Source organism: Capricornis sumatraensis, chromosome 14 (genome assembly GCF_032405125.1).
Source record: "Capricornis sumatraensis isolate serow.1 chromosome 14, serow.2, whole genome shotgun sequence".
Classification (NCBI taxonomy): Eukaryota; Metazoa; Chordata; class Mammalia; order Artiodactyla; family Bovidae; genus Capricornis; species Capricornis sumatraensis.
Window position 1 is genome coordinate 34563712 of NC_091082.1, and position 27406 is coordinate 34591117.

The 27406-nt window shown below is 51.2% G+C and overlaps 1 protein-coding gene across 1 annotated transcript in view; it reads left to right on the top strand.

Annotated features, from left to right (window-relative positions):
• Window positions 1–27406, top strand: part of CAPN2 (calpain 2) — a 57365-nt gene that overhangs the window by 14206 nt on the left and 15753 nt on the right. The window contains exons 3-11 of the mRNA XM_068985966.1: window positions 16079–16197; window positions 17186–17319; window positions 18439–18607; window positions 19788–19871; window positions 21440–21525; window positions 22445–22519; window positions 23220–23380; window positions 24777–24946; window positions 26680–26691. Of these exons, the coding sequence (XP_068842067.1) occupies window positions 16079–16197; window positions 17186–17319; window positions 18439–18607; window positions 19788–19871; window positions 21440–21525; window positions 22445–22519; window positions 23220–23380; window positions 24777–24946; window positions 26680–26691 (1010 nt within the window). The remainder of the gene's footprint in view (window positions 1–16078; window positions 16198–17185; window positions 17320–18438; window positions 18608–19787; window positions 19872–21439; window positions 21526–22444; window positions 22520–23219; window positions 23381–24776; window positions 24947–26679; window positions 26692–27406) is intronic.

Below are 27406 nucleotides of genomic sequence, written 5' to 3' on the forward strand. Positions count from 1 at the left end.
GGGCGTCATCCTAGGGAAGGAGGAAACAATATGGAACCACAGTCAGGGCGGCCTTGCTGGGATGTTTGACCCTGTGGGAGAAAAGCTCCAGCCCTCCCCTGGGGAGCTGCTGCAGCAAAGGAGGAGACTGGCCCTCCTGCACCTCGGGGATACTCCCCCTGCCAGGGCCATCTATCGTGCCAGCTTCCTGGACCAGGCATGTGCAGTGCATCTCGGGTACTGGGGTACCCCGGGGACCTCGGAGTGACTGGGTATCAGCATCCTCGCACCAACATCTCTCCATGTGGACTCCTCTCTGTTAGTTGGCAGGTGCATCTTACTGCCCCTGGCCAGGCACAGATTTCAGGAAGGTCCTGTTCTCCTTACACCTGTAGCTATTGTTTAGCAACCTGCCTCCCACCATCAAAGGCTTGAAACAATACCAATCATTTCCTCGTTCTCTCTGTGGTTCTGAAGGATGACTGGCCTCAGCCAGGGGACTCTCTCGGGGTCTCCCATGGGGTTGGGGTGGATGGGGCCGGGGGGCACCTGACGATCCCTCAGCCACAGGTTGGTGTCTAGGCTGGAGGCTGGTCAGCTGAAGCTCCAGAGTCTCTCTGCCTCCGGTGTGGCATCTCCCACGGGGGCTTTAAGGGAGCTCACCCTCTTACACAGAAGTTGTAGAGAGCCCTAGAAGTCAGGAAGCATCCCTTCTGCCACGCCTGTTCATCGAGACAGACAGAGGCCCACCAGGTTCAAGGGGAGAACGCAGATTCCACCCCCTGGTGGGGATGGGCAAGGTTCCAGAAGAACACGTGCAACCAGAAATATCGAGGCTGCCATTTTTGGAAGATGCCACAGTTCCTCCCCTTTGCATAATGGCCTTGTCCTTCCTTCACCACAGTGGCAACCCAAGGCTGCCTGTTTTGGTTGGGGCGGGTGTGTTCTCCGGGGCTTCCCAGTGCAGGAGGGGCACTGAGCTGGCTGGGCTGGTGCTCCCAGTTTCTGGACTCCCTTCACCCACCAAGCTTTCCTGGGACACTCCGCCCAGCCCCGAGGCCCTCTCTGCCTCCGTTCAGCCAGCTTTACCGGGTGCCCACGACAGGAAGATCAGTGGACTGGGCTTTAGGCAAAAGAAAAACAGCAACAACAAAGACCGCCACAGCCCTTTCTCTGTACCAGACTCTTCCTGTCTCTGCCTCTCCCCACTCCCCCACCACCACTGTCCCCCCATCCATCCAGTCCTCTCTGTTCTGCGTCCTTACTTTCTCTCCAGGGCTTCCCTGCTGGCTCAGCTGGTAAAGAGTCTGCCTGCAATTCAGGAGACCCGGGTTCAATCCTTGGGTCCTTCTTCCCCAGCAGGAAGAAGCCCTTTCTGAAGCAAGTGTTATTTTCTTGTGCCTGGAGGGTCTGTGCAGAAGAAGAAAGGGTGAAAAGGAACCTCAGTTTAAATTCCCTCCGGGGTCAGTTCAGACTCTGCAGAAGTATAACCCATGTCCAGCCTCCATCCTACCCAGGACCCCAGCATCCTCACTGTGCTCTGCCCTGCTTCCCACGCTCCTGGATGGTGCCACGCGCCCCCATACCTTTCAGTATCTGCACTGGACCTTGCCTCTCCCTGCAAGTTCTTCCCGCCCCACCTCCACTCCCTCTCAGGACCAGTCTAAGCTCCCCTCCTTGAGACCCACCCCCCTATAGCCCATGTGCCCTGTTTGGACTTGAGGCTCGGTGTTCACCTTCCCCCACCCCCATCTCTTCTACTCCATCTTCTTTGATCATCATCCCCCTTGCTGTCTGATGAACCCTGGAGAGGAAGCTCTGTCCTTCTCTAGACCTGGCTCAGGAGGGACCACGGGAACAGGGAGTTTGAGCCCAGATGGGAGGAAAAAAACAGGCACGTACTCAGGGTCAGTGCAAGGGCAGGTGCTCAGAGGTGCCGGTCTGGCCAAGAAGGTGGAGAGGGCCCTGGGAGGCCAGCCCTGGGCTTTGGGTTCTGTCTCTTTCTCTGAGACGTCTGTTGCTTCACAGAGCACATGCTCCACCGTGACAGGGTCCCGGCCCCTCGCAGAGCTGCCATTCTCCTGGGACCGTCAGCAGGCACCTCTCCCTAGAGTAATAGAGTTGCCGCTGGACAGGTGAGCAGGAAGCCGGCATCTTCCAGCTTCTCTGCTCCAGTTCCCTGCGGTTGGAGGGAAGACAGGGATGGTGGGAAAGAAAGGAGAAGGCGTAAACAAATAGCCTGCTCCGCTCTTGGAAAAATTTCCAGCAGCCACAAATACAATCCTCGTCACCGTTCCACTCCCCGCAACGGGCCCCAGGCGGCCTGGCCGGTGCTCAACGCTGACCCTCGGGACCAGACACAGAGGCCCGGGGAGCACAGCTCTGGAAATTTACCCACGTGGCTCTGCGTGTATTTACCTTTTCAGAAGAGGGCCCTGGAGCTTAAAGGAGCCATTCACGAGGTCTGCCTGGAGGTGCTGTGTGCTCAGAGGGTGGGGGTCTGGGTGCGGCCGAGCGTGCGGTGCGGAGGGAAGCCTGCGTGTACCTGGTCAGGGTCACGGTGAGGCTGTGGAGGCGCCGGAGGAGGGCAGCCCGGCTAGGGACAGTTAGACCTTTATCCAGGTGCCTGAGTCCAGAAGGGCGCAGCAGCTGTGCTTAACAGCCAAAATCCTGCTCAGACCTCCCTTTCTCAACAAATTAGAAGGGGAGGGAGGGGGAAGTTTGAACTTGCGGGAGATTCCCTGGGGTCCCTTGAGCAAAAATGGCCTAAGTGATCTCACCAGGTGCCCGAGGGTAGGCCGGAGAGAAAACACAAAGTAGTCATTGAACAAGTGAAGAAATTAAAGCTAACATGAATATTCACTGGAAGGACTGATGCTGAAGCTGAAACTCCAATACTTTGGCCACCTGATGCGAAGAACCGACTCACTGGAAAAGACCCTGAAGGTGGGAGGAGAAGGGGACGAGAGAGGATGAGATGGTTGGATGGCATCACCAACTCAATGAACATAAGTTTGAGTCAACCCTGGGAATTGGTGACGGACACGGAGGCCTGGTGTGCTGCAGTCCATGGGGTCGCACAGAGTCAGACATGACTGAACGACTGAACTGAACTGAACTGACGAATCCTCTTCTGCTGTAGGCACAAAGGTAGTAGAAGTTTTGTGCGGAAAACGCCTGGGAAAGGCGTGGAGGGAGAGAAAGCAATTATCAAACTGCAGACACAGGAGGAGGCTCCTGGGTTCTGCGAGGGGACAGAGCAGAGAAGAGACCACCAACCAGCCTCAGCCCAGAGGGGCGGTACTCAGTCCCTGGTCCTGCGCTGGGAGTAGAGAGGGACAGCTGCCACAATCCCAGGCGGGGCAGGGGTGGGGGTGAAGGTGAGTGGTGGTGGCCGAGTCACTAAGTTGCGTCCGACTTTTGTGACCCCATGGACTGTAGCCCACCAGGCTCTTCTGTCCATGGGATTACCCAGGCAAGAATGCGGGAATGGGTTGCCATTTCCTTCTCTAGGGGATCTTCCCCACCAAGGGCTCAAACCTGAGTCTCCTGCATTGATAGGCATATTCTTGACCGACTGAGCCACAAGGGGATCTCTCTGTCTCTCTGGGGTTTTGAGTGAATGCGTTTGGGTCTACACCCTCATCGGTGCTCATCCTTCACCTGTATTTACACCCCCTCCCCTCCCCCCTCACTTCGGACGAGCTGGCAGGGGCTCACAATGATGAGACGGGCCCCACATGCACTAGTGGTCTCAGTCCTTCCCCTCTCACCCCCTCCTCCTCCCCACCCTGGGGGGCTCCCCTCCCTCCTCACTCCCACCTTCCTGCACCCCCATCCTGAGCTGTCACCCTTTCCGAAACAGGGCAGCCTGCTGTGGCCAATGTTTGGTGCATAACGCATCCTCGGTCAAGACTTCACCTCTTCCAGGCCTCAGGTTTCTCTTCTATAATGTTAGAAGATTAAGAACAGCCAACACCTAGAGACAATGTTCTAAATGCTTATTTTCTTGCATCTAATTCTCAACTCGAGACAGTTTCCTATTATGAAACCCATGTATACATGAGAAAACAGGCACACAGAGAGTAGTATGCCCCCAGTCAGAGCCAGGATTTGAACTCTGTGTCAGCTCTGCTGTTTTTTAACTTTCGGGGTATGAAGTGGGGGTGAAACCTGACTCCTCCCTGGAAAATGCATGTGTTTGCATACAGGCAAAATGTCCACACTGTGTCTCTGGGTTACAGACCTCTGAAACCCAGCCAAGAACCCTAGTTTCCCTTTTCCATCTGATCCTAACAACCCTTTGAGGATATGTGTGTCTTTTACCCACGTCACAGCTGAGAAAACATGGTCTCAGAGGAATTAAGAAAGGTGTCCGAGATCACACAGTCTTAAGCGGCGAGGTCAGGATTCATATCCAGATCTGCCCTCCCACCTCTATCCAGGGGGTCTTTCCCTTCTGGTTTGGGGTTTGCCTGGGGGGACTGTGGGCACCCGTGGAGCCCCTTCCTTGTGTCTGATGGCTGGGGCTCTTCTAGCCTCCTGGGTGAGCGAACCATCAACCCACGCTGACTTGGGCCACGTCAGCCTGGGTGCTGCCGGCCCCGAGGTTCTCCTCCAGCAGGCCAGCGCTCCCAGGTGGCAGGCACCCTGCCTGTGGGTTTGTGCACCGCCTGTTAGCCGCAGAGCAGGTCCCTAGGACATCATGGAGCCGACTTGTAGGGGTTTTGCTGGAAGGACAATCCCTAGGGCCTGGGTTGGAGGAGAAAACCCAGCCAAAGGGGACTGACAGGGCAGCCAAGAGCCAGCCTCTGAGGAACCCCGAGAGGGTGGCGTTGGCGCAGAAGTTTCCTGGTGCTAGAGGCAAAAAGGGGTGTGGGGAGGTGAGAGAATGCGGTGCAAGGCAAGTGAGGCAGTTCTTTGAGGAAACAGGCATGAACGCAACCTCCAGTGAGACACGCCTGTTACAGGGATCCAGAGGTCCCCATGGGGCAGGGCAATGCCCGCCTACGTCCAAAATCAAGGGGCAAGTCTGGCTGGAGGCCCTGGATCCCCTCCCCTGGGTGATTTCCTTTCTTTCCTGCTTTCCACTTGCCCCTCGCCCCCCAGCCTGCTCCAGATTCCCAGAACACCGCCTCTCTCATCCCCGCACTGACCTGTCTCAGTCATTTTCACGTGAGGGCATTTGAAGCCACAGTTCCCTTTCCCGGGGCACTCGCATTCTCAGTCCCCTCTCCATGCGGGGTGACGACTGCCCCTTACCGGGAGTTAAGTCTGGATGTGGTGCCGGTGTTGGGAGGAAGGGCTGGTGAGCCCCTGCTTGACCAGGCAGGAAGGTGTTGGGCACCAAGTAAGCTTTAAGGGTGCAAAGCAGAACAGAAAATCCCCCAGCCCCCCTCCCCAGCCTTGCAGGCCTGGACTGGCCGAGTGTCTCCCAGGACTGAAAGCAGGAGCAGAAGCTGAGCTGGGTGTGTGGGTAGCCCAGATGTCGGAATAGCCGGTCTGTCCAGCCTGCGGTCAGGCTTTGGTATAGTTTGGGAACCTCTGGGCAGGACCCTGTCTGCTGCCTCAGGGAGGGGTCTTGGCCAGGAGCCGCCTGCTGAAAGGAAATGTCACCGGCAGCCAGGGCAGTCAGGGACCTGTAGTGACCCAGGTCTGACACTGTCCCTGCTTGTGTTTGGGGCTCAGGACAGACCAAGGCAGGAGTCAGGCTCCCAGGATGCAAAAGGCAGAGGAGAGGTGGTGAGTCAGAACATGTTGGTATTTAGATATACCACGCCTCATTCCTCAGACATTTTTTTGGCTTTACCCCCCCATCCCCAAAGCATATATATACACATGTTTGTGTGTGTGTGTGTCTTGTAGCAAAACAATCAGTTCTAAAGTATATGTGCATGAGTTCAGTCGTGCCCAACTCTTGACCCCATGGACTGCAGCCTGCCAGGCTCCTCTATCCATGGGGTTCTCCAGGCAAGGATACTGGAGTGGGTTGTCATTTCCTCCTCCAGGAGATCTTTCCCGACCCAGGGATCTAACCCGCATCTCCTGTGTCTCCTGCATTGCAGGCAGGTACTTTACCGTGGAGCCATCCAGGGCCCTGCTTTGGGGAGGTCACCATGTATAATTATTGAAAGACTCTGAATGTCTCCACACTTGACCTAGTTAGCTTTGCATTTCCCAAACTTATCTGACCACTGAACACATTTCTGAAGGAACATCTGTTAACCTGAGGAACTGGTTTCTATAGAACACGCTTTGGAGGACACAGGAATAAGTGACTTGATCTACTCTTTGTTCTTATTGACTGTGCCATGCTTAGTCGCTCAGTCGTGTCTGACTCTTTGCAACCCCATGGACTGCAGCCTGCCAGGCTCCTCTGTCTATAGGGATTCTCCAGGCAAGAATACTGGAGTGGGTTGCCATGCCCTCCTCCAGGGTTCTTAATGACTATGGAGCAATTATTATAGAAGACTTCTGCCAAAAAGAATTTTCATTTAGAGTAATTGATATTAAGCTACTTTTTTTTTTCACTACAAGTATTAACCTAACCAATTATCTATTGAGGGCAATAAACTAGAGTTTATGGTAATAAAACTATAATCTAAGCTTATAGAAGAACACGTTTCTCTTCTATATAATCATCCAAAAATAACTTCAGATTGTGAAGATATGAGTTAGAAAAGGGAGGCCAGTACAGGGTCCCCCCATCTTCTCTTTTCCTGTTTCCTCTTTGTGGTGGTGGTGTTTTGTGCTTGCTGTGTTCCACATAGCACATCTTGGGGATCGTTCTGTATCAACAGGGAGCATCTTCATTCCCTCTTATGGCTGCATAGACTATCGTTGGAGAAGGACAGTAGTCTGTTTCACCTCTCCTCTGGGGATGGTCGTTTACCTTGTTTCAGACCTTTCTGTTGCAGTGAGTGCTGCAGTAAATAAACTTGTACATACATCATTTCTCATGTGAGAATATCTGTAGGGAGATGACTCCATATGGAATTGCTGGAGCACATGGACAATAGCCTCAAGCTGCCTTTGCCAGGACTGAGGGTGTACACTCCCCCACAACCTCTCCAGATCATCACGCTTTGACCTTGGCACTCCCAAGGGTGAAAATGGTATCTCAGTGTAGTTTTACTTTATGCTTCTTCTATGATGAGTGAGGGTAAGTGCCTTTTAATATGTGTAAGAGCCATTAATTTTTCCTTTTCCCATTGATTCTGTTGATGTCATTGCCCATTTTTCTATTGAGCTTTCATTTTTTTTCTTGTTAAATACTGAGAAGATTTAGACATAACTTTTGGTCTGGGATCTGAGTAACAGATATTTTTCCCTGTTATTTTTTAGTTTGACTTTGCTTATTGTGATTTGTTTACCATGTAGGTTTTTTTTTTTAACTTTAATGTAGTTAAGTTTATCATTTAAACATTTTATGGCTTTTAAAATCCATTAGCAGCAACCTTACTCAGTGGACTAATTTAAAAGCTGTTGTGGGCTTCTCTGGTGGCTCAGTGGTAAAGAATCCACCTGCCAGTGCAGGAGACGCGGGTTCCTTCCCTGATCTGGGAAGATCTCACACGCCTCGGAACAACTAAGTCCACGTGCCACAACTGCTGAGCCCACGCGCAGCACCTGCTGAAGTGAGCTTGCCTTACAGCCTGTGCTCGGCAACAGGAGAGGCCCCCACAGTGAGAGGCCTGCACACCACGACGAAAGAGTAGCCCCCCACTGTTGGAACTACAGAAAAGCCTGCACGCAGCCACGAAGACCTAGCACAGCCAAAAATAAATAAATAAAGACCGTTTAACACTGTACTGTCTACAAGAAATAAAAAGACCCAAAGAATGCTTCTTAGAAGATTTTATGACCTCTAAGTTGTAATTTGATGATATCTCCACTCTAAGGTTATAAAAGAATTCTCCCATTATCTCTTATAGAGTATATGGATTTATAAAAATATTATAATGCTATCATAGTGTGAATTTGTATTAAAACATAACAGTATATCATATAAATACATGAAGAATAAATATGTCAATAATACAAATGGCTAGATTTATCATATTGTGACTGTATTAAAACATAACAGTATATCACATAAATACATAAGCAAAAATATATAGATAATACACATGGCTAGATTTATAATATTTACATGTAACATATAAAATATATAATTAAGATATACAGTATATTTATATATAAATGTTATTCCATTTAGAATTTACTCCCATGACAAGATGAGCTATAATTTGATTTTTTTTCTAGATGGGTACTCAGTTGTTCCCATTTCGTTTGTGAATAATTTATCTTTACTAAATTCCTACGTTTGGAACTATTTCTGGGCTTTCTATTCAGTGCCATTTATGTATCTCTATGTTCATGCACAAGATCTGTGCTAATTTATTATGTGTGTGTTTTAATATCTAAGAGATATTTAGATTTTTTTGCTGGCTAGGCTTCATGTTTATTTTTTCCCAGTAAATTTTAGAATCAGCTGTGTTCCAATTTTTAAAAAATCCTCTTGCTATTTTTATTGGGATTGCATTAGATTTATAGATTGGCTTAACAGGAAGTAGCAATTTTATGATGATGAATTTTTCTAGCCAAGAATGTGGGCCACAGTTTAAATGGAGTAAATGATTGTCTATGCCTCTCCAGTCAGGATGATGCCCTTGGAGTTAATTCTAAGGATGAACAGCTGGTGGAGGACAGAGCACACTAGTCAGAGAAGCTTTGAACACTGTTGGACATTAACAGCCTGGCTGGAAGCCTCTGCAATCGAATGAGGAGGCATAACCATTCCTCCCAGGATTCCTAGATGGCGCTAGTGGTAAAGAACCTGCCTACCAGAAAGAAAAACACCAATACAGTATATTAACGCATATATATGGAATTTAGAAAGATGGTAATGATGACCCTATATGCGAGATAGCGAAAGAGACACAGTGAACAGACTTTTGGACTCTGTGGGAGAAAGCGAGGGTGGGATGATTTAAGAGAACAGCATTGAAACATGTATATTATCATAGGTGAAATAGATCGCCAGTCCAGGTTCGATGCATGAGACAGGGCGCTCAGGGCCGGTGCACTGGGATGACCCTGAGGGATGGGATGGGGAGGGAGGTGGTAGGGAGGTTCAGGATGGGGAACACATGTACACCCATGGTTGATTCATGTGACTGTATAGCAAAAACCACCACTATATTGTAAAGTAATTAGCCTCCAATTAAAATTTAAAAATAATTAAAAAAAAAAAAAAAAGAACCTGCCTGACAATACAGGAGATGCAAGAGACATGGGTTTGATCCCTGGGTCAGGAAGATCCCCTGGAGGAGAAAATGGCAACCCACTCCAGTACTCTTGCCTAGAAAATTCTGTGGGCAGAGGAGCCTGGTGGGCTACACTCCATGGGGTCTCAAAGAGTCACACACGACAGCCATTTTCACTTTCAGAGTCTCTTATAGACATATAATTTAAATATCTATAGAAGTACACACTGGATCTTTCTTTTTCAAGCCCCATCCATGTGGCAGCATTCCAGGAGAGGCCTTGGTCACTGGCAGGCATCCTTTCAAACCAGTTAGAACCACAGGTGGGCTGGAGCCTCAGAGGTCAGTGGGTCATCTGTCCTGGCCTGTACCGGTCAGCCTGGTTTTATCCAGACCTTAACGTGGCCGACCCAAACAGGCTGTGCCAGGAGGAGACTCCAGTGCCTCCTCTCCACCCTGCTCACCTCTGCAGGAGCAGGTCACCATGGGGTTACCCAGAGCAGATGGGTTTTTTTAAACCGTTGTAGGATGGGTAGATTCTGACCTTGGTAGGGGGAACCCTCAGCCAGGAGGGGTGGCACTGAGTGAGGCTGCAGCTGATGAGGCGTGTAGAACAGGCTTCCTTGTGGGGAGAAAACCCTCAGGCAGGTGTGGCCATCCAGGTGGAGCGAGCAGGAAAGTAGAAAGGAAAAACACTGAGCAGCCCCAATGCTGAAACATAATGGAGTCACCGCTCAAGGACAAAAGCCCTGGGCCATGTCCTGGGAACTAAGTGAGTTAGAAATTGACACCTGTTTGCCAAGGAGACTGTTCCGATTATGCATTAACAGAGTGTGCTTTGCTCACACCTGACAGCCATTCATTAGCTGGGACCTTGGGGTGAACCCCCCAGTCTCCTTACAGAAGGTGGTAATAGTACCCACCTGTATCAAATGGTTTTGTTTTGGTTTTTAGCTTTTTTTTTTTTAAGCTGCATTGGGTCTTCACTGCTGTGTGAGGGTCTTCTCTAGTTGCACTGTGCAGGCTTCTCCTTGTGGTGGGTTCTCTTATTGCAGAGAATGGACTCTAGAGTGAAAACTTCAGCAGCTGTGGCTGGGCTTAATTGCCTCGCTGCATGTAGGATCTTCCTGGACCAGGGATTGAATCCATGTCCCCCACACTGGCAGGCAGATTCTTAACCACTGGACCAACAGGAAGGTCCCTCTCAAATTGTTTTGTGGCAACTTCATGATACTTTCAAGTTAAAAAGCCACATAACTTAAAAGTTGTGAGTTATGTTTTATTTGGGGATGTTACTGAGGACTGTAGTCTGGGAGACAACCTCTCAGCTAGCTCTGAGGAATCATTCCAAAGACATAAGGAAGGATATGCAGGATATATAGGGGGTTTGCTGAAAAACAAAAACAAAACATGGATTTCAACATTAAAATATTATTGCTAATCATAAAAAACAGACTCTCAAGTTAATGATTTCAATGCTTTTCTATGTATGAGAAGATGCAAGAGTCTGGGCTCATTGAAGTTACTCCTTAGATATGCATCTTAACTGTCTAGGAACAGTGTCCCAGTTTTCTCCATCCTGACTTTCCCTCAGGGCTCACTGTCAGGGCCACTGCAGTGGCTGATGGTTTGACGGCAACAACATTCTTTGTTTACTGAAGTGACAGGTGATACTTTTTTACTCACAGTACATGAAAGCATTTTAGCACAGGGCCTGGCACATAGTAAGTCTGCATGAACGTAAACTGCTTTAACCATTGTTTTCAGATTTTGTTACTGAGAAAGTTTATATGAACAGATACTAAATAAACTTTAAAAATAGGTTTTGATGAGGGCCATTCTAATGAGGTGGATGAACCTAGAACCTATTATTCAGAATGAAGTGAGTCAGAAAGATAAAGATAAATACTGGCAATGGCAACCCACTCCAGTACTCTTGCCTGGCAAATCCCATGGATGGAGGAGCCTGGTAGGCTGCAGTCCATGAGGTCGCTAAGAGTCGGACACGACTGAGCAACTTCACTTTCACTTTTCATTTTCCTGCATTGGAGAAGGAAATGGCAACCCACTCCAGTGTTCTTGCCTGGAGAATCCCAGGGACAGGGTAGCCTGGTGGGCTGCCATCTATGGTGTCTCACAAAGTCGGACACGACTGAAGCGACTTAGCAGCAGCAGCAGCAGCAACACATATATACAGAATCTAGAAAAATGGTTCTGAAGAATTTCAGGGCAACAGTGAAGAAACAGACATAGAGAATAGACTTATGGACATGGGGAGAGGGGAGGAGAGGGTGAGATGTATGGAAAGAGTAACATGGGAACTTACATTACCATATGTAAAATAGAAAGCCAAAGCGAATTTGCCATATGGAAAAAAAAAAAAAAGTTTTGTAAGGGAGCTTCCCAAATTTGTTAAAAATATTTTGCTGCATTTGGTGAGGGACGGACTTAAGAAATCAGAAGTATAAAATAATATAAAAGTATACTATTATAAAATAGGATTTCAAATGTTTCTACCTTATTAGAAATAAGACTTAGAGCCACTTATATGTGTGTATATATGAAAAACTTTGAACCTTTGACCATAAAATGCATCTAACTCTTGTTTACCCTTGCTTGTGCTGTGACCTTAGTGCTAGGGGCTTGGCTGTGCAATGACAGGCCATCCTCCTGTTGCCTTAGGGAACTGCATTGCATTGAATAGGTGACATGTTTTAATATTTCTGAGCCAAGGATTTTGGGATATTAACATGCAATATAGGATTTCAGGAAGCTGCAGCTTGTTACCCCTTAGTTTTGGGGTTTTTTAAAAGATGTTTTTGATATGGACCATTTTTTAAGTCTTTATTGAATTCATTACAATATTGTTTCTGTTTTATGTTTTGGCTTTTTGGCCGCAAGGCATGTGGGATCTTATTACCCCAATCAGAGATTAGACACACACCTGCTGCACTGGAAGGCAGCGTTTTAACCACTGGACTGCCAGGGAAGCCCCTACCACTTAGTTTTAAATTTGAATTGCAGTTGGATTTTCCTAGTGGGTTCTTTCCCTAGTTATAAGAGTCAGATGCTCTTAACCAAAGGAAGTCTTTTGCAAGGTATGTTTTTTAAACAAAACCCAGGGTGTGGATTCAGACGATTTGCATGTAAGACCTGTCAGCTGGGTAGAACACAAGACTTCCTGAGCTTCATCCAAAAAAGGTGATTAGTAATACTGTAAGGACGATCATCTCAAAAGATATCTGTAAGCATCAAATAAAATGTAAACTATGATCTTGTAAATTCCAAAATATCACACAAAATATTAGCTACTTGTTATTTCTCTCATTTCTTTTGGCGGAAGCAAAAGAGTCCCAACTCTGGTCCCTGCTCTGCCCTTTCCAAGACCTGCAACCTCAAGCAAGTAACTTAATTCTTAAAGTATTTTAAATCTCTAAACTGCCTCTTGGACAGTTCTGTCATCTAGGAAACATTCTAGGATTACAAATCCTAGAATTTATAATCGGAGGAAACAAGTTAGATTGGAATAGGAAAGGATCAAAAAAGCAATCCTCTCTGAAGGGCCAGAGGAGATGAGGTCTTTCCTGGAGTGACCAGGAAAAAGGTTCTAGGACACGAAGTAAGAAAACAGGGAGCCATGAGGCATGGCCACTGATTTCTGGGCTGTGGCAAGAGCATCCAGGTCTGGTGGTGAGCAGTAATCTGAGAGAGGAGTGTGGCCAGCACTGACCTAGATGGATGACCCACAAAAAGGAAAAAAGGGAAAAGAAATAGCACCACTACCTAAATCCAGTCCTTCATGCATTCGGTCACTGTCCCCTGAGTAGTAGCATAGTCAGCTGTGATCTCCAGCGCTAAAAAGCAGCCGAATGGTCCTGCAGACACACACCGGTGTGATGCCCACACACATGCACAAGGTAAAGGCCATCCTCCTGTTGGTACCGAGGGAAACAGAACCAGGAGGGCGTTCGGATGGCCCCTCCAGAGTCAGACAGACAGGGAAGCTCTTCGGAGGATGCTCAGGGATTTTATGGTGGAGCCACAGGAGCCATGGGAATAACTGGTTTCAGGACAAATGCCACTGAAATTCCTACACGTGGGCCCATGTTATCCGCAAGGCTGTCTGCCTCCATGTACTGAGAGACCCAAATCCTTTTCCAAGATTCCGAGAAAATCTCAAATAACCTCAAGAAAGGTAAGAATCACAGGCATCTCCAGGTTCTCAAAGGACTAGAGTCAGGAGAAGGTCTGGCTCGGAGGAGGGGGAATAGATTGAAAAGGAGGACCTCTTGACTCTGAGAGCAGCTGGCGCCTGGTGACGTCATCCTCCAGGAACGATAATATGATGAAGCCTGAGTGAAGGGTGGGTTCTCAGAAAAGGCTGAATGTTGTTTGTTATAATGACGATCTTGTTCCTGTCTGGCAGCATATGGAATCAGGCCAGGAAAATTCCTCTGCGTAGAGGTCCATCCCCACCAATCAGGGGCTCCTCCCCACGGCCAGCAGTGAAACCTCTCAATGCCAAGTTTTTCTGCAAGATCCTATTCTAAGTGTGTCAAAGAGTCTCTAGTTTGGCTTATATAAAGATCTAGTTGACCCACAAGTTGTCTTCTGAGATCTGACAAACAGACTTTCTAAACACTTCCTTGTAGCATTTCACAGTTGGCAGTGCATTTAACCTCCTAAGCCCTGTTATCTTTAGCTTTAACCTGGAGATGGTAGCAGCACCATCACAGAGCTTCTGTGAGAAATGAATGAGATGATGAAACTGCATCTCTTAGAACGGTGACTGGCACATAGGAAGGCCTCATAAGTAATGGCTAGTGTCCACCTACCCCTTGCAGTCAAGTGGCAGGAACCTGTAGCCCTGGCTAATGGGTAAGGAAATAGGGACATGATCAGTTCATGTAATAGAAGTCCAGACAGTTACAGCTTCAGGTACAGTTTGATCCAGGGAACTATCCAGTGATAACACCAGGGCCTGGTCTCTCTCTCCACCTTTCAGCCCCTCTTCCTTTGAGCTGGCTGCAGGATGGCTTCGGCAGCAGTAGACCACACATCATTGCAGAGCCAGTGAAGTAGAAGAAGGAACCTGTCCACTCTCCCCCGAGCCCCAGGAGAGGTCTCCTCATACCTCCCTGGCTCTGGCTGGGTTACAGCACCTTCCCCGAGCCAACCACTGAAGCCAGGGAACGTGCTGCCTATTTGCTAGAGACCCACCTACCTCCCACCTGGGGGCAGGGTCCATGCCACCCAAACCTCACAGGCAGGGAGGAGGCAGGGGAGGCTTGCTTCTCAGAGGGTCGTCAGTGGTGCCAGGAAGGGAGCAATGGCTGCTGAGTGGGAAGCTACAGAGAACCCACTGCATTTGCCCAACCAGAGGAGCAAAGTGACTTAACTTCCTTTGGTTACTGATTGACTGATCAGGGAGGGGTGGGCCCCCTCTTTCCACAGGTTGTCATGAGCACACAGAGGCCTCAGAGCTACTCATACAGCATCATCGCTAAGTGTTAGCAGGACAATCCAGTTCAAGAACTACCAGGACACCAAATAGTCTGCAGAAATCTGAGACCATGGTGAACTTCAGTAGCAGTTTTAATGTGTGTGTGTGTGTGTGTGTGTGTGTGTGTGTGTGTGTGTGTGTGCGCGCGCGCACGTGTGCTAGGTTGTGTCCAACTCTTGGCAACCCCATGGACTATAGCCCACCAGGCTCCCCTGTCCGTGGGATTTTCCAGGCAAGAATACTCGAGTGGATTGCCATTTCCTCCTCCAGGGGACCTTCCCGACCCAGGGATCGAACTCATGTTCGAACCCTGCATTGGCAGACAGATTCTTTACCACTAGTGCCACGTGGAAGCCCATGACACTTTTAATAGATCTGCCAATTCATAAAAAGAAACCCAGCCATGGAAATCAAACTCATCTGAGGCTATTTCCTATTATTGTCATGGGAAATCGTAGCAAAGTGCACATTCCTGAAGAAGGGAGTAACCTTCCTCATCCTTGCCCCAGAGCCTCCATCAGTCGGACCTTTCGTCTCGTGGAAAGCATGACCCCTCCCCGCCATCAGCTTGCTTCTGACCACGTGAAATGAGTGCACGCTTTACACACGTGCTCTCATTACACCTCGTGAATGACCCACTTATCAGAGAGGAGGGCACTGAGACCAAGGCCAGGCTGCCAGACCAGCTGCCCATCTGGCTGTCCCCATCCTTACTCCCCATGCGTGGTGCCCACACCCCCTGCAGAGGGCTTCATACGTCCTTGTCCATCCTCGAAGACAGCCCAGCCCAAGGTGCCTTCTCAGACTCAGGCCCTTGTAGTTGCATCCATCGGGCCACCTGCTGGCCTCTCCTCCCTCGCCTCTACATCCCTTTCCCAGGAGAAGATGCATGATATTCGACCCCTTCCCATCCATCACGATGTTTTCTTCCTGTCACTCAATCTCACCTTTAAAGCCTGTGTTCTCAGCAGCCTCTTCTGCCAGGTTGGTGTCCTCACTGCCCACATGCTCACTGCTGAGCACCTCCGGCGGACCAAGCAGGGAGCCAGCTGTGAGGACACAGTCCAGCCACCACAGCGTCTACGTCTTTCAGGGAATGAATTCTCCCATCGCCACCCAACTGCTATCACAACGAAAACATCTCTCCCTCAGCAGTCCCCTCAAAGCATCAGCCCAGCCTTCCTCCACACTGCTCACATGAGGACCAGCTGGAACATCTGGGCCAGGTTGGCCTTAGGCTTCCAGCACCAGAGGCGGTGACAAGCTGTTTAATATTCTCTTGGCACTGAGACCTCTCTGATGAGAGTTCCTTGTGCTGTGTTCACAGGTGACTGCTGGCTGCTGGCCGCCATTGCCTCCCTCACTTTGAATGAAGAAATTCTGGCTCGAGTCGTCCCCCTGGACCAGAGCTTCCAGGAGAACTATGCGGGGATCTTCCACTTCCAGGTAACTTAATAGCTGGCTCAAGCTTCTCATCAGGTCCTGGTTGTTGTTCAGTTGCTCAGTCATGTCTGACTCTTTACAACTCCATGGACTGCAGCACATCAGGCTTCCTTGTCCTTTATCTCTCGAGTTTGCTCAAACTCATGTCCATTGAATCAGTGATGCCATCCAACCTTCTCATTCCCTTTTCCTTCTGCCTTCAATCTTTTCTAGCATCAGGGTCTTTTGCAGTGAGTCGGCTCTTTGCATCAGGTGGCCAAAGTATTGGAGCTTCAGCTTCAGCATCAGTCCTTCCAATGAATATTCAGGGTTGATTTCCTTTAGGATTGACTGGATTGATCTCCTTGCAGTCCAAGGGACTCTCAAGAGTCTTCTCCAACACCACAATTCAAACAGGACCTGGGGGCCAGGATCATGTCCTGGGTACTAGGAGCAAGTGTAGAGGTTAGAATGGATCCTGGAGGCCAGGAGCAGATGCTAGGGGCCAAGAACAATACTCTTCTACTAAGGACACTGAGAAACATCAGGAAGCTCCCTGGCCTGCCACCGACCTGGGACCCTGTAAGGACAGCAATGGCGAGGAGGGCGGTAGGGCAGGGTTCTCAGGAAGTGGTTCCCAAGTTTTAAAAAAAGTATGCTATTTAGGATCTGAGACAAAACATTAAGGTATGGCTCACTGTCCTCCTTGTATGCTGGTAAATGAGAAATAGTATATTTTAAAGTATAAGGTGCAGGGTAGAGGGTGGGAGGGGAGGGTGTGGCCTCAGAGGGAGGGGCAAGCGTGTGTCCTTGGTTTCTCAGTGAGGATGTACCTGCAGGAAGAGGGCTGGAGGAAGCACCTCTTCCCAGGGTGGGCTCATGGAGCCTACGCCCAGGGCCTCCTACGGGAGAAGCCAGGTGCAGCTGAGGCTCGAGGGGTGGAAAGGACCCCAGGCTGCCGCCTGCCACCAGGTCCTTCTCCAGGCCAGCCCTCTCTCTCCCTGCCCTGCAGTTCTGGCAGTACGGCGAGTGGGTGGAGGTGGTGGTGGACGACAGGCTGCCCACCAAGGACGGGGAGCTGCTCTTTGTGCACTCGGCAGAGGGCAGCGAGTTCTGGAGTGCGCTGCTGGAGAAGGCCTACGCCAAGTAAGTGCCCGCATCCTGCCCCTGCCAGCCTGCCCCCAGCTCCCCTGCATTCTGGAAAAGACAGAAACTATTCAAGGACGATTTTGAAAAAAAAGTCCTATACTACAGAAGGACTACTCTGGACAAAACTGGGCTCGAAATTCAAGGAGATAATGCACATGGCTATTGCCATTTTTCACCAAATGCACAGGAACACGTTACGGTACTGATCGTGCTGGCCTTGAGGACATCTACTTCCTTGGCAGGTCATGTTACATTTTTGTCAGCTAAATGCAGCAAAGATTTTTTGCCAAATGAGCAAAACGATCCATTGCAGAGGTATGAAAATTATGGAAATTTGCCCAGAATACATAATATACCGATTAGAAATGGTTTTCCCCAGCCCTCCTAGGTGCATCTCCCACAGGCTGCCTTGTCCAGTGCTCAACACTGCCTGTTCTCAGCAGGAACCCAACCCCTACCCCCATCTGTCCAGCCCGCTCCAGAGTGTGCCCAGTCCTGGCCCTGCTGCCTGGGCTATCTCTGGGAAAATGAGCAGCTCTCAGGCATCAGGAGGATTTCTGTTCCCTCCAGCCCCTGCCAAGGAGGAGGGCCAGGAGTCAGCCACCAGCTGTGAGAAGCTGGAGCCTGAACTGCTGCTAAGTCTACACACAAGCAGTAGAGTTAGGGAAGCCACAGGGCACCAACGTTGTGACCAGGGCACCATCAGGAGCGACCAGCACCTCCTAAGACAGTGCCGAGGATGCTCAGGAAAGCTGCTTTCATTACTGAACTGCTGTCCCCTTTTAAGCTATAACCGCCAAACAGCCCATTTAGCAGACCCCTTTCCTGCCAGGATGCAGAGAGAATCAGTACAGGAGGTTGGCCAGATAAACATCCAGGTCCTTCCAGCCCTAAGGTTCTATGAGACTTTTCCAAAAATTTCACAAAGTACCAGGCAGTGGTAACCACATGGACAGTCACCTGCCCTCATGGGCAACCGGAACTGGAGACAAACCAAGGAGAGACTGAGCAGAGGGTCCCTGGAGCATCCAACAAAAGAGGCCTGAGTTGGGCGGGACACTTTGAGAAGTAGAAGTTTCAACTCCAGTGGCCACAGTGTCTCTCCCCTTCCTGCAGGATCAATGGGTGTTACGAAGCACTTTCGGGAGGCGCCACCACCGAGGGCTTCGAGGACTTCACTGGAGGCATCGCCGAGTGGTATGAGTTGAGGAAGGCCCCTCCCAACCTGTTCAGGATCATCCAGAAGGCTCTGCAGAAAGGCTCTCTCCTGGGCTGCTCCATCGATGTAAGTCCAGGCCCCTCCCTCCCCAGCAGAATCCTGATCTGCTCTAGTGGAAGTGAGCTTCCAACAGTGACCAAACAGACCCACTGCCCTTACTCCCCGCACAACTAGCCCATCCTTTGTCCACCAAATTGCACATCACCTGGAGCCCAGGGGTGGCTAGGCAACAGTCAGGCTGGCTGGGGGTACAACTGGTGCCCAAATGGTGACTCCAGCCTCCAGCCGTTCTCTCTCCAGCCCACATACAACCCTCATCCTCCTGTGACTCACCACCCAGATCACAGCTTCCGTGAGAGTCCCCTGCCCTCTGCTGGGCCCGACCCCATTCACCTTCAGCCCACCTGCAGGGCCTGTGCCCAGAGCCCAGCAGCCTTCCCCCAACTGGTGCAGGGTTAGCAGACCTGTAGGAAGACTTTAGGAGGCATAGGGAGGAACCATCCCCTCATGCTAGCCTTGCTGGCACACCTCGCCAGAGGAAGGGAGGTGGGTGTGACATCCTGTCAGCAAGAAGCCGCCAGGCTTTGCCTGTGCCCAGCGGCGGGGAGGCCGTCTTTTGCCTGTCCTAATCAGGAGGAGCTGGTTGCTGCTCTGGGATCAGGCATAAGAAGCCTGGCTCTGGCCGGTCCAAGTCTGTGTGCGACTCTAGGCAGGGATTTGCAGACCTTCTCTGCAGACCATGTCCAGGCAGAGACCCTTTCTACTAGCACCCCTTCTCGTTGACTCAGACAAAAATAACCACCTCCATCACAACAGATGGGGAATGGGATCCCTGGGGAAGCCTTAATAGACAGACGCCAATTCTGAAGTCAGGCAGAAACGGAGGACTGCTCTCGAGTAAACCCTGCAGCGGGGCGGAGCAGGGCGATCCGCGCGGTTTCCAGAGACCCAGCGCATTTGGGCCGCCCAGGTGTGTGCCCTGAGCCCCCTCTGCACGGCGTGCCCTTTTCCTGCGGGAATTTGTGACTGCGCGGGGCACACACACGAGTGCAAGTGCGGCGCCCCCCGAGGGCTGCTTGCAGCCTCTCCTCTGGTTGTAAATAACGGCGGGAGGGCTCTGGGCGGGAGTGGGGAGGCTCTCTCACCCACCGCCCAGGACCCACGCCCTGCAGTAGGACCCGAGCGAGGGAGGGAAGGAGGGAGAAGGCGGGATGCGGAGGCCGGACTGATTCTCCCGCGTTTGCAGATCACCAGCGCTGCGGACTCGGAGGCCATCACGTTCCAGAAGCTGGTGAAGGGGCACGCGTACTCGGTGACCGGCGCCGAGGAGGTAACGCCCGGCAGGCATTCCTGGGGATCTTTCCCTCCCTCACCCGATGGCAGAACCACTTTTTGCCTGCTTGCCGAGGGTGGGGCCCCGCGTTCCCGGTCCTTTCCCAGCAGCCCCGCGTTGCTGAAGTTCAGGCCTCGCGACGGGCGGCCCTCCCCAGCGCCTGCCGGCCGCGCGCTGCCCTCTGCTGGCCGCGAGTGGGGCCAGGCGCCGTGCCGTCAAGTTTCAGAATCGCCTCCCTCCTCCAGACCGCTAAAGACAACACGACACTGCGTCGTGTTCCAGCCTCTTTCAAGTGCTTTCACATTTGATCTCACAAAAGCATTGGTGCCCCAGTTAGTGTTCAAATCTGACTCTGCCCCTTGCACGCTGTTGGCCTGGGCAGGTGTTTAAACTCTCTTATGCTCCCCAGTTTCCCAAAGTTGAATTAGAAACAATAATACAGTGATACCCGTTGTAAGGTTGTTGAGGTGACTCAAACGAGTTAATACTTGTAAAGCGCTCAGACTTCCTGACAAGTTGTGTATAAACAGATCGCTCTCTTTGACTTTGCGGTTACCATTACTATGCTGCTGCTGCTGCTAAGTCGCTTCAGTCAAGTCCCACTCGTAGCGACCCCGTGGACTGCAGCCCACCAGCCTCCTCCGTCCATGGGATTTTCCAGGCAAGAGTAGTGGAGTTGGGTGCCACTGCCTTCTCCTATCATTACTGCAAATGTTGTTACATAGCCATATTCTAATCACTGAATGAAGAGTAGATCCCAGGTCATCTGACATACCCAGTGCGGTTTTTTGTTTTTAACCTTGAATCTTTGTTTTATCCAACTCCCCGCATCTTTGTATTCTGAAAAATTTCAAGTCTACAGAAAAGCTGAAAGAATCATACAGCAAACATTCAAATGCTATTTCCCTGGATTCAACAATGGTTAAGATTTTCCACAGCTGTTTCATCACTTAGGGTGTACTTTCTTTCTGAGCCATTTGGAAGGAAATCGCAAATGTCACAACACTTCACTCGCTCCTGACACTTCAGTATTTATCTCCTGCCCACAGGGACACTGTTTACATAATCCCAGTACTGTTTTCATCCTGAAGAAATAAACATTAATTCAATAATGTGATGCAATAAACAGTGCATATAAACATTTCCCCAACTCCTCCAAAATGTCTTTTATAGCCTCCTCAACGGCCCCAGTCCAAGGTTTAGTCAAGATCCATGTACGGTGTTTGCTTGTCGTCACCAGTGTTCATTTGATGGAGCTCCTGTGACAAAAGTACATCCTATTATAGTCAGCTGAACAGAGGTTCAAAGGTGACGCGCCAGTGCAGAGCCCACAACAAGGGCGTTTGTGCCTCAGGCTCACAACAGAGGTGGAAGCGCCCTGGTCCTCTGAGGGCTAGATCCCGGGAGCTGCCACAAGCTGAGCAGCAGCGAGGGTCTAGGGGTCAAACCCTTCTCCCTTTGGTGATCCCCCTTGTCACATGGCTCCCATCCCTGCCTCGTGGAGAAAGGGGCTTTGGGCCGGAGAAGCTCCAGGCCAGGCTTGAACTCACCCACCCGTCCTTCAGGTGGAAAGCAGAGGAAGCCTGCAGAAGCTGATCCGCATCCGGAATCCCTGGGGAGAGGTGGAGTGGACCGGGCAGTGGAATGACAAGTGAGAAGGGTGGGGGGGGTCTGGGTGGGGGGGCGTCTGTCCAGGAAGCTCTGGGAGGGGAGCTGAGGAGAGAGCACACAGCGGCTGTGCTGAGAATAAAGTCCCAGAGCACAGGGCTCCCCCACCCCGAGCGGGACCCATGGGTCTGGCAGCCCCAGGACTCTTAACCAGAACGCTCCAGCCACCTGGCTGCTTTTACAAGGCCCAAGCTCCCGGGATGCTCATCCTTTCATCAGCTCATGGTCCACCCCTTCCCTGGCTCAAAGTCACTCTGCTATTGGATCTTCAGAGAAAATACACACCTTTCCTCCTCCAAGCACTCATTCTATCCCAAGGATGTAAACGTTGTGCCAATAGAAGTCCTCTGTTGATGTCCAGGGTTCTTGGTTGGCCTGTTCAACCTTCAACTCTGGGGTGACATCTCCCATGAGCCCCTCTCCTGGTCTTCCTCTGCTCCTATCTCCCCGTCCTCCTCCACAGCCCAGCACCTACAATTCCACCTTTTCCCTGGCCGATACCCAGGCAGCCTCTGCTATGGCAGAGAGACACCCGCCAGGGCCTGCAGGTCAGCTGCAGAGGCCAAGATGAGCACCCCTCCCCCCTCCATTGGATTTCTAGTCACCCCTTAAAAGAGCTGCCAAGCCCTTCTCAGTTTGGGTCACTGATGCTACTTCCTGTCTATCCACTGGGCTGTGTTCATTTTTTGGAATCTTCCTTGCCACCGTCTTCCAGGATAAGGTATCCTCTCACCCTACTGCCCTGCACCTCTCAGCCACCTGGGTGTCACTTCCCTTCCTTACTGGGGTCTGGGCCCTCGGATGAGAGAGCGTGTCCCTGGTCCTCAAATTTGGAGCAACTTGGGGAGAAGTCATTGCTCTACACTAGTTTCTAATGTCTGTCCCATTGCTTGGTGTTCCAGCTGCCCAAACTGGAACACAGTTGACCCCGAGGTGAGGGAAACCCTGACCAGACGGCACGAGGATGGGGAATTCTGGTAAGATTCTTGGGCTTTAAGAAAAAGGGTGACTGATCTTTACTCGAAATTGAGTGAGATTATTGTGTGGAGGGCACAGGAGCATGGGATCAGGGTTTTGTTGTCGTTTTAAATTCACTGTAAGACCTTGAACAAAAAAATTCCTGAACCTCTTCAATTTATCCATTTCAACAACTGGGTTTCAAAGCTGAGCAGCTTAGCAGAGAAGGCTATGAATTCCTGTAGGAGTGTCCAGGTCCCAAGAGAAAAAGAGGGGAAAGATGGACTTCACTCCTAATAAGTTCCTAGAGAATCTTCCCAAGGCCTCAAGAAACAAGTCCCTGGGAGAACAGGGATGGGCCTGAGCATCTGTGTCTGTGCTGCTCTGAGACCACCAGCATCTGTACAGTCCTGGCATCTTACCAACTGAGTGTCCATATTTTCTCATTTGATACTCATGTCTCCTTTGATACCCTCGTTTCTACAGATGAGAGTTCTGAGTTTCAGAGAGGCTTACGTAACTTGTTCAAGATTACCAGCTGGAAGGTGGCAGCACCAGGGCCGGAACCGGCGCCTTCCGATGGCTGACCTAGAGGCCATGCGGCCCTGACGTGCTGTCCACTGGCTGCCCTAACTGCGTCCTAGTCTGGCCTCGGGTGGAAGGTCCAGGCTTGCCAGTGCATTCTCTGGTAACCTGGGTCACGCGTCCTTGCTTTTGCAGGATGTCTTTCAGCGACTTCCTGAGACACTATTCCCGGCTGGAGATCTGCAACCTGACCCCTGACACACTCACCAGTGACACCTACAAGAAGTGGAAACTCACCAAGATGGATGGGAACTGGAGGCGAGGCTCCACTGCGGGTGGCTGCAGGAACTACCCAAGTGAGCCCCCCTCAACCTTACCCTGGGGTGCTGCACCCCAGCCTGGCTGCTCCTACCACTGGGGCCCTCTGTCTCTTCTTCCTGAGTCTCCATCTCAACACCCTCTTGGTCTCCTCAGCCCCTTCCCTTCTGCCTTTCTACCTGCCTGGGCAGAACCCAAGACATCCTGAGTCTGTGATTCCTCTCCAGGCCCTAGACTCCCTGATGCCGTGACCTCACGCTGAGGTAGCACTAACCCCACTTCATGCCCATGGGCTACTTTATCCACCCAAAACCCAAGCAGCTTAGCCCAGCAGAGGTTCTCACCCACTGGGTCTCTGCACATCCAGGCCCTGGTTGTTGCCTGGCAAAACTTTAGTGCCCAATTCACTCAGCCAATGCTGATGGGGCCCTACTCAGAAGAGGGGGCAGTGAGGATTCCTCTACTGGTTCATCCTTTGTTGATTCCCTTGACTCTTCTGCCTCGATGACCCAGTCCTCCCCTGCTCTCTCTACCTCAGAAACTGTCTCATCACGATGACATCTGCCGACTGCGGAATACACATTGGGTGCTAGTCTTCACAGCAGACTTCTGGGGCGGGCACTTTATTATCATCTCCATCTTTAAGATGAGGGGACTTGGTGAAGTTAAATGACTTGCCCAAGGGCCTCACAGCCTTGACTGTGCCTGGGGTTAAGAACCCAAGCAGTCAGCCTTTAAGCACTAGCAGCTCATAGAGCCATAGTTTGCCAAGCCCAATACTAGATGTTTGGAGAGGGCAATGACAACCCATTCCAGTATTCTTGCCTAGAGAATCCCATGGACAGAGGAGTCTGGCAACCTATAGTCCATGGGGTCGCAAAGAGTCAGACACGACCGAGTGACTAACACATACTAGATGATGCCTTTATTTCCAGAATCCAAGTATTATCCCATCAAGGAAGAGGAGGCAATCATATTAATTATCCTTAAATGAATGAATCTCAGCTCCTTCCAGCACCATGGGAGTGGGCAAGGGCACAGGCCCAGGAGGACAGGGACACAGAACAAGAGGCTGAGATTGTGCACTGGATGTTCGTGGCCTGTAGTTCATTGAGGGGGCTTCAGAGCTAGTCCCCAAGTCTCCCTAGCCATGCCGTCAAGCCATCTCTGATCCCCGAGTTAGAGCCTGGTGAGGGGAGGGTAAAGCAGGGGATGTCACAGCTGAGCCAAAGGAGATCTGGGCCTCAGCTCTGACCACCCTGTTCCGGGGTGAGAAATGCACCCCCTCCTCCAGCCCTGGTCTCTGGTTCCTCCGCCATCTCCCCCCGACCGTCACCCCACTCCCAGCAGCCTCCTCCCCCCATGCACACCTGCCGGGCTGGGATCCCGTGTGTTGTGTGTTGGGTGACTGACCCCGGCCCTCTCTGTCTGCAGACACGTTCTGGATGAACCCTCAGTACCTGATCAAGCTGGAGGAAGAGGACGAGGATCAGGAGGACGGGGAGAGCGGCTGCACCTTCCTGGTGGGCCTCATCCAGAAGCACCGGCGGCGGCAGAGAAAGATGGGCGAGGACATGCACACCATTGGCTTCGGCATCTATGAGGTATGGGGGCGGGGCGCCCGTGGGGCGGGGCATCCACGGGGGGGGGGGCGGGGCTCCGCCTTCCCTTCGGTCTTGGCTCTTAGCCTCTGCCAACCCCAGAGGCAGACCTGGGGAGGGGGCCCCAAACCAGAAGCTTGGCCAAAGGAAACCAAAGCCAAGGTCTAGGCCAGTCTTAGGAGAAGTCATGCAGGGAGGTCCCTGCAGTTGGTCTGTGTCACTGGAGGGCCCCCTTTCCCTGCAGCCAGCTTCCGGAGGCCCCACGGTATCAAATGGCCTCTGTAGCCCTTCTCACATCCCCAGGCCTGGCCCTCTGGTTGGTCATCAACCTCCAATAAATTGAGTAGATGTGAACTGAGGACAGAGCATATGGAACCACACCGGGCACCAGCGTGAGGGCGAGAACTGAGCCAGCAGGTGCCTCTCTGGTCCGAGTCCACAGTGTCTGCTCTGATGGCAGAGCGCTGGGCAGGGGAGCAGTTAGCTGGTCATAGGTTCCAACCAGGGCTCTGCAGGTGGAGCCCGGCCCCCACACAGGCACGGTGACGGCCCCATGGCCTTTCTTCTGGAGCTTTACAAAATAAACCAAAGGCCAGCTCAGCCACAGTCAGAGCAGCCACGTCATTGCCACTACTGGGCCCCCTCCCCACTCCTTTCTACAGCACAGAGAAGAGCTTCTCCCAGCCTGGGGTGAGCAGTGGGAGAAGAGGGGCGAAAGGAGGACTTCAGAGCCGCTGAAGTGGGGTGCAGATCGGTGTGATGCGGGTCCCTGGTGATGTGCTAGAGCTGGCCCACTCTCTCTGGCCCCACCTTTCAGTGAAGTCACGTTGGCAGCCCAAAACTGACCTTGGCAAGGAGTGGGCAGTATTTACACTGTAGGAATTAGCAAATATTGCAAATTAGGGTTCCCACCATACCCCAAGAGCTGGGCTCCCAGCACAGCACGTGGGAGTCAGGCACAGTGTCAGAGAGAAGGCTGTCCCCTCACTTCACTCATCAGGGCCGTGATCTATCTTCTCACCCACAAACAGGTGGAGTTGGGCAAACACCATCTTTGCTAAAAATGCACACAATTCCAAGCTCCTCAGTCTCTGAAGTAGGAGCTGAGGACTTCAGAGCTGGGACAGAATAACCACCAGAAAAATGCAGACTGAATTGTGACACCCATCCCACCCTACCCCCACCACTCCAGGCTAGGAAATCTAGCCATAGGCTGCAATCTGAGAAGGACCTGGGGGGTCATTTGATCCCATTTTAGAGATAAGGAAACTGAGGTCAGAGAAGGGAAGTGAGTTACTTGAGGAAATACAGATGGAGGTGGCCAACAGGAACCTAGAACTGACACCTGCTGGCTCCAGGCCAGAGCACACCCTGCTGCTTCTTCAAGCAGCTCAGCTCTGTTTTTCCTGGGGGGAGGCGGGGTGTAGGCTTTGCTGCAGGCAGCTGGGTAACCGTAGACAGCCACTTCACAGCTCCAAGCCTTGGTTTCATGCTCTATAAGTTAGGAATGGTGCTAAGGGCTCATCCTCATTCTTGCCAAGTCCTAAGAATTTTTTAAAATTTTTTTAAAATGTGAGAATGCTTTGAGTTCCTTGGAAAATAATTATTTTGATGACTTGTTATTATTGCTAAGGCTACAGAAGGAGTAGGGTAACAAAGGAAACCATCTCAGTGGTGACATTTCTTTACGGAGCTCTTCCAGAGTCTGAATTACACATGCTTTCCTTTATTTGCAGGTTCCAGAGGAGGTACGTCTGGCACATGACAGCTCACATCCTTGGGGCTCAGGTTCACCAACAAGGAAAAGGCTTAGACTGCTGGCTCTGGGGTCTCGTGAAGCCTGGGCAGGAGCTCTTGTCTATGAAGAGTGAATACCCACCCCCGCCCCCTGAGCCCTGGTGAGGTTGCTCAGGTCCTAGGTCGCAGGGTCTAAGCACATGGGGAGGGGTCCGGGGCAGTCCCCATGGAACATGCTTTCTCCCTGAGGCCGGCAGAGTCAGACACATTTAGTCCTGGGTGGAGGTTCGTTGGTCCTGGGACTGTGGGAGACTCTTCTCAGAGTCCTGTAATGCTCCTGAAATAGGCTAGAGGGACATCCCTGGCTTTCCAGTGGTTAGAACTCTACACTCTCAGTGCAGGGGCGCAAGTTCAATCCCTGGTCAAGGAACTAAGGCCCCACCTGCCTCATGGCATGACCAAAACAAAAAAAAAAAAAACAGGCCTAAAGAGAAATGATGAGCCCTACAAGTGGTGCTATAAGGAGATGGGGGGACATAGCAAGAGACCTGGATCCCATTCCCAGCTCTGCCACTTGCAGGCTGTGTGACCTTGGACAATTTACCTGTCCTCTCTGAACTTCCGTTTCTTCGTCAGTAAAACTGATCAGCCATCCACCTTACCAGGTTGTTGGGATGCACTGAGATACGTGAAGCACTTAACAGGCCCACAGTTAAGCCTCACTCA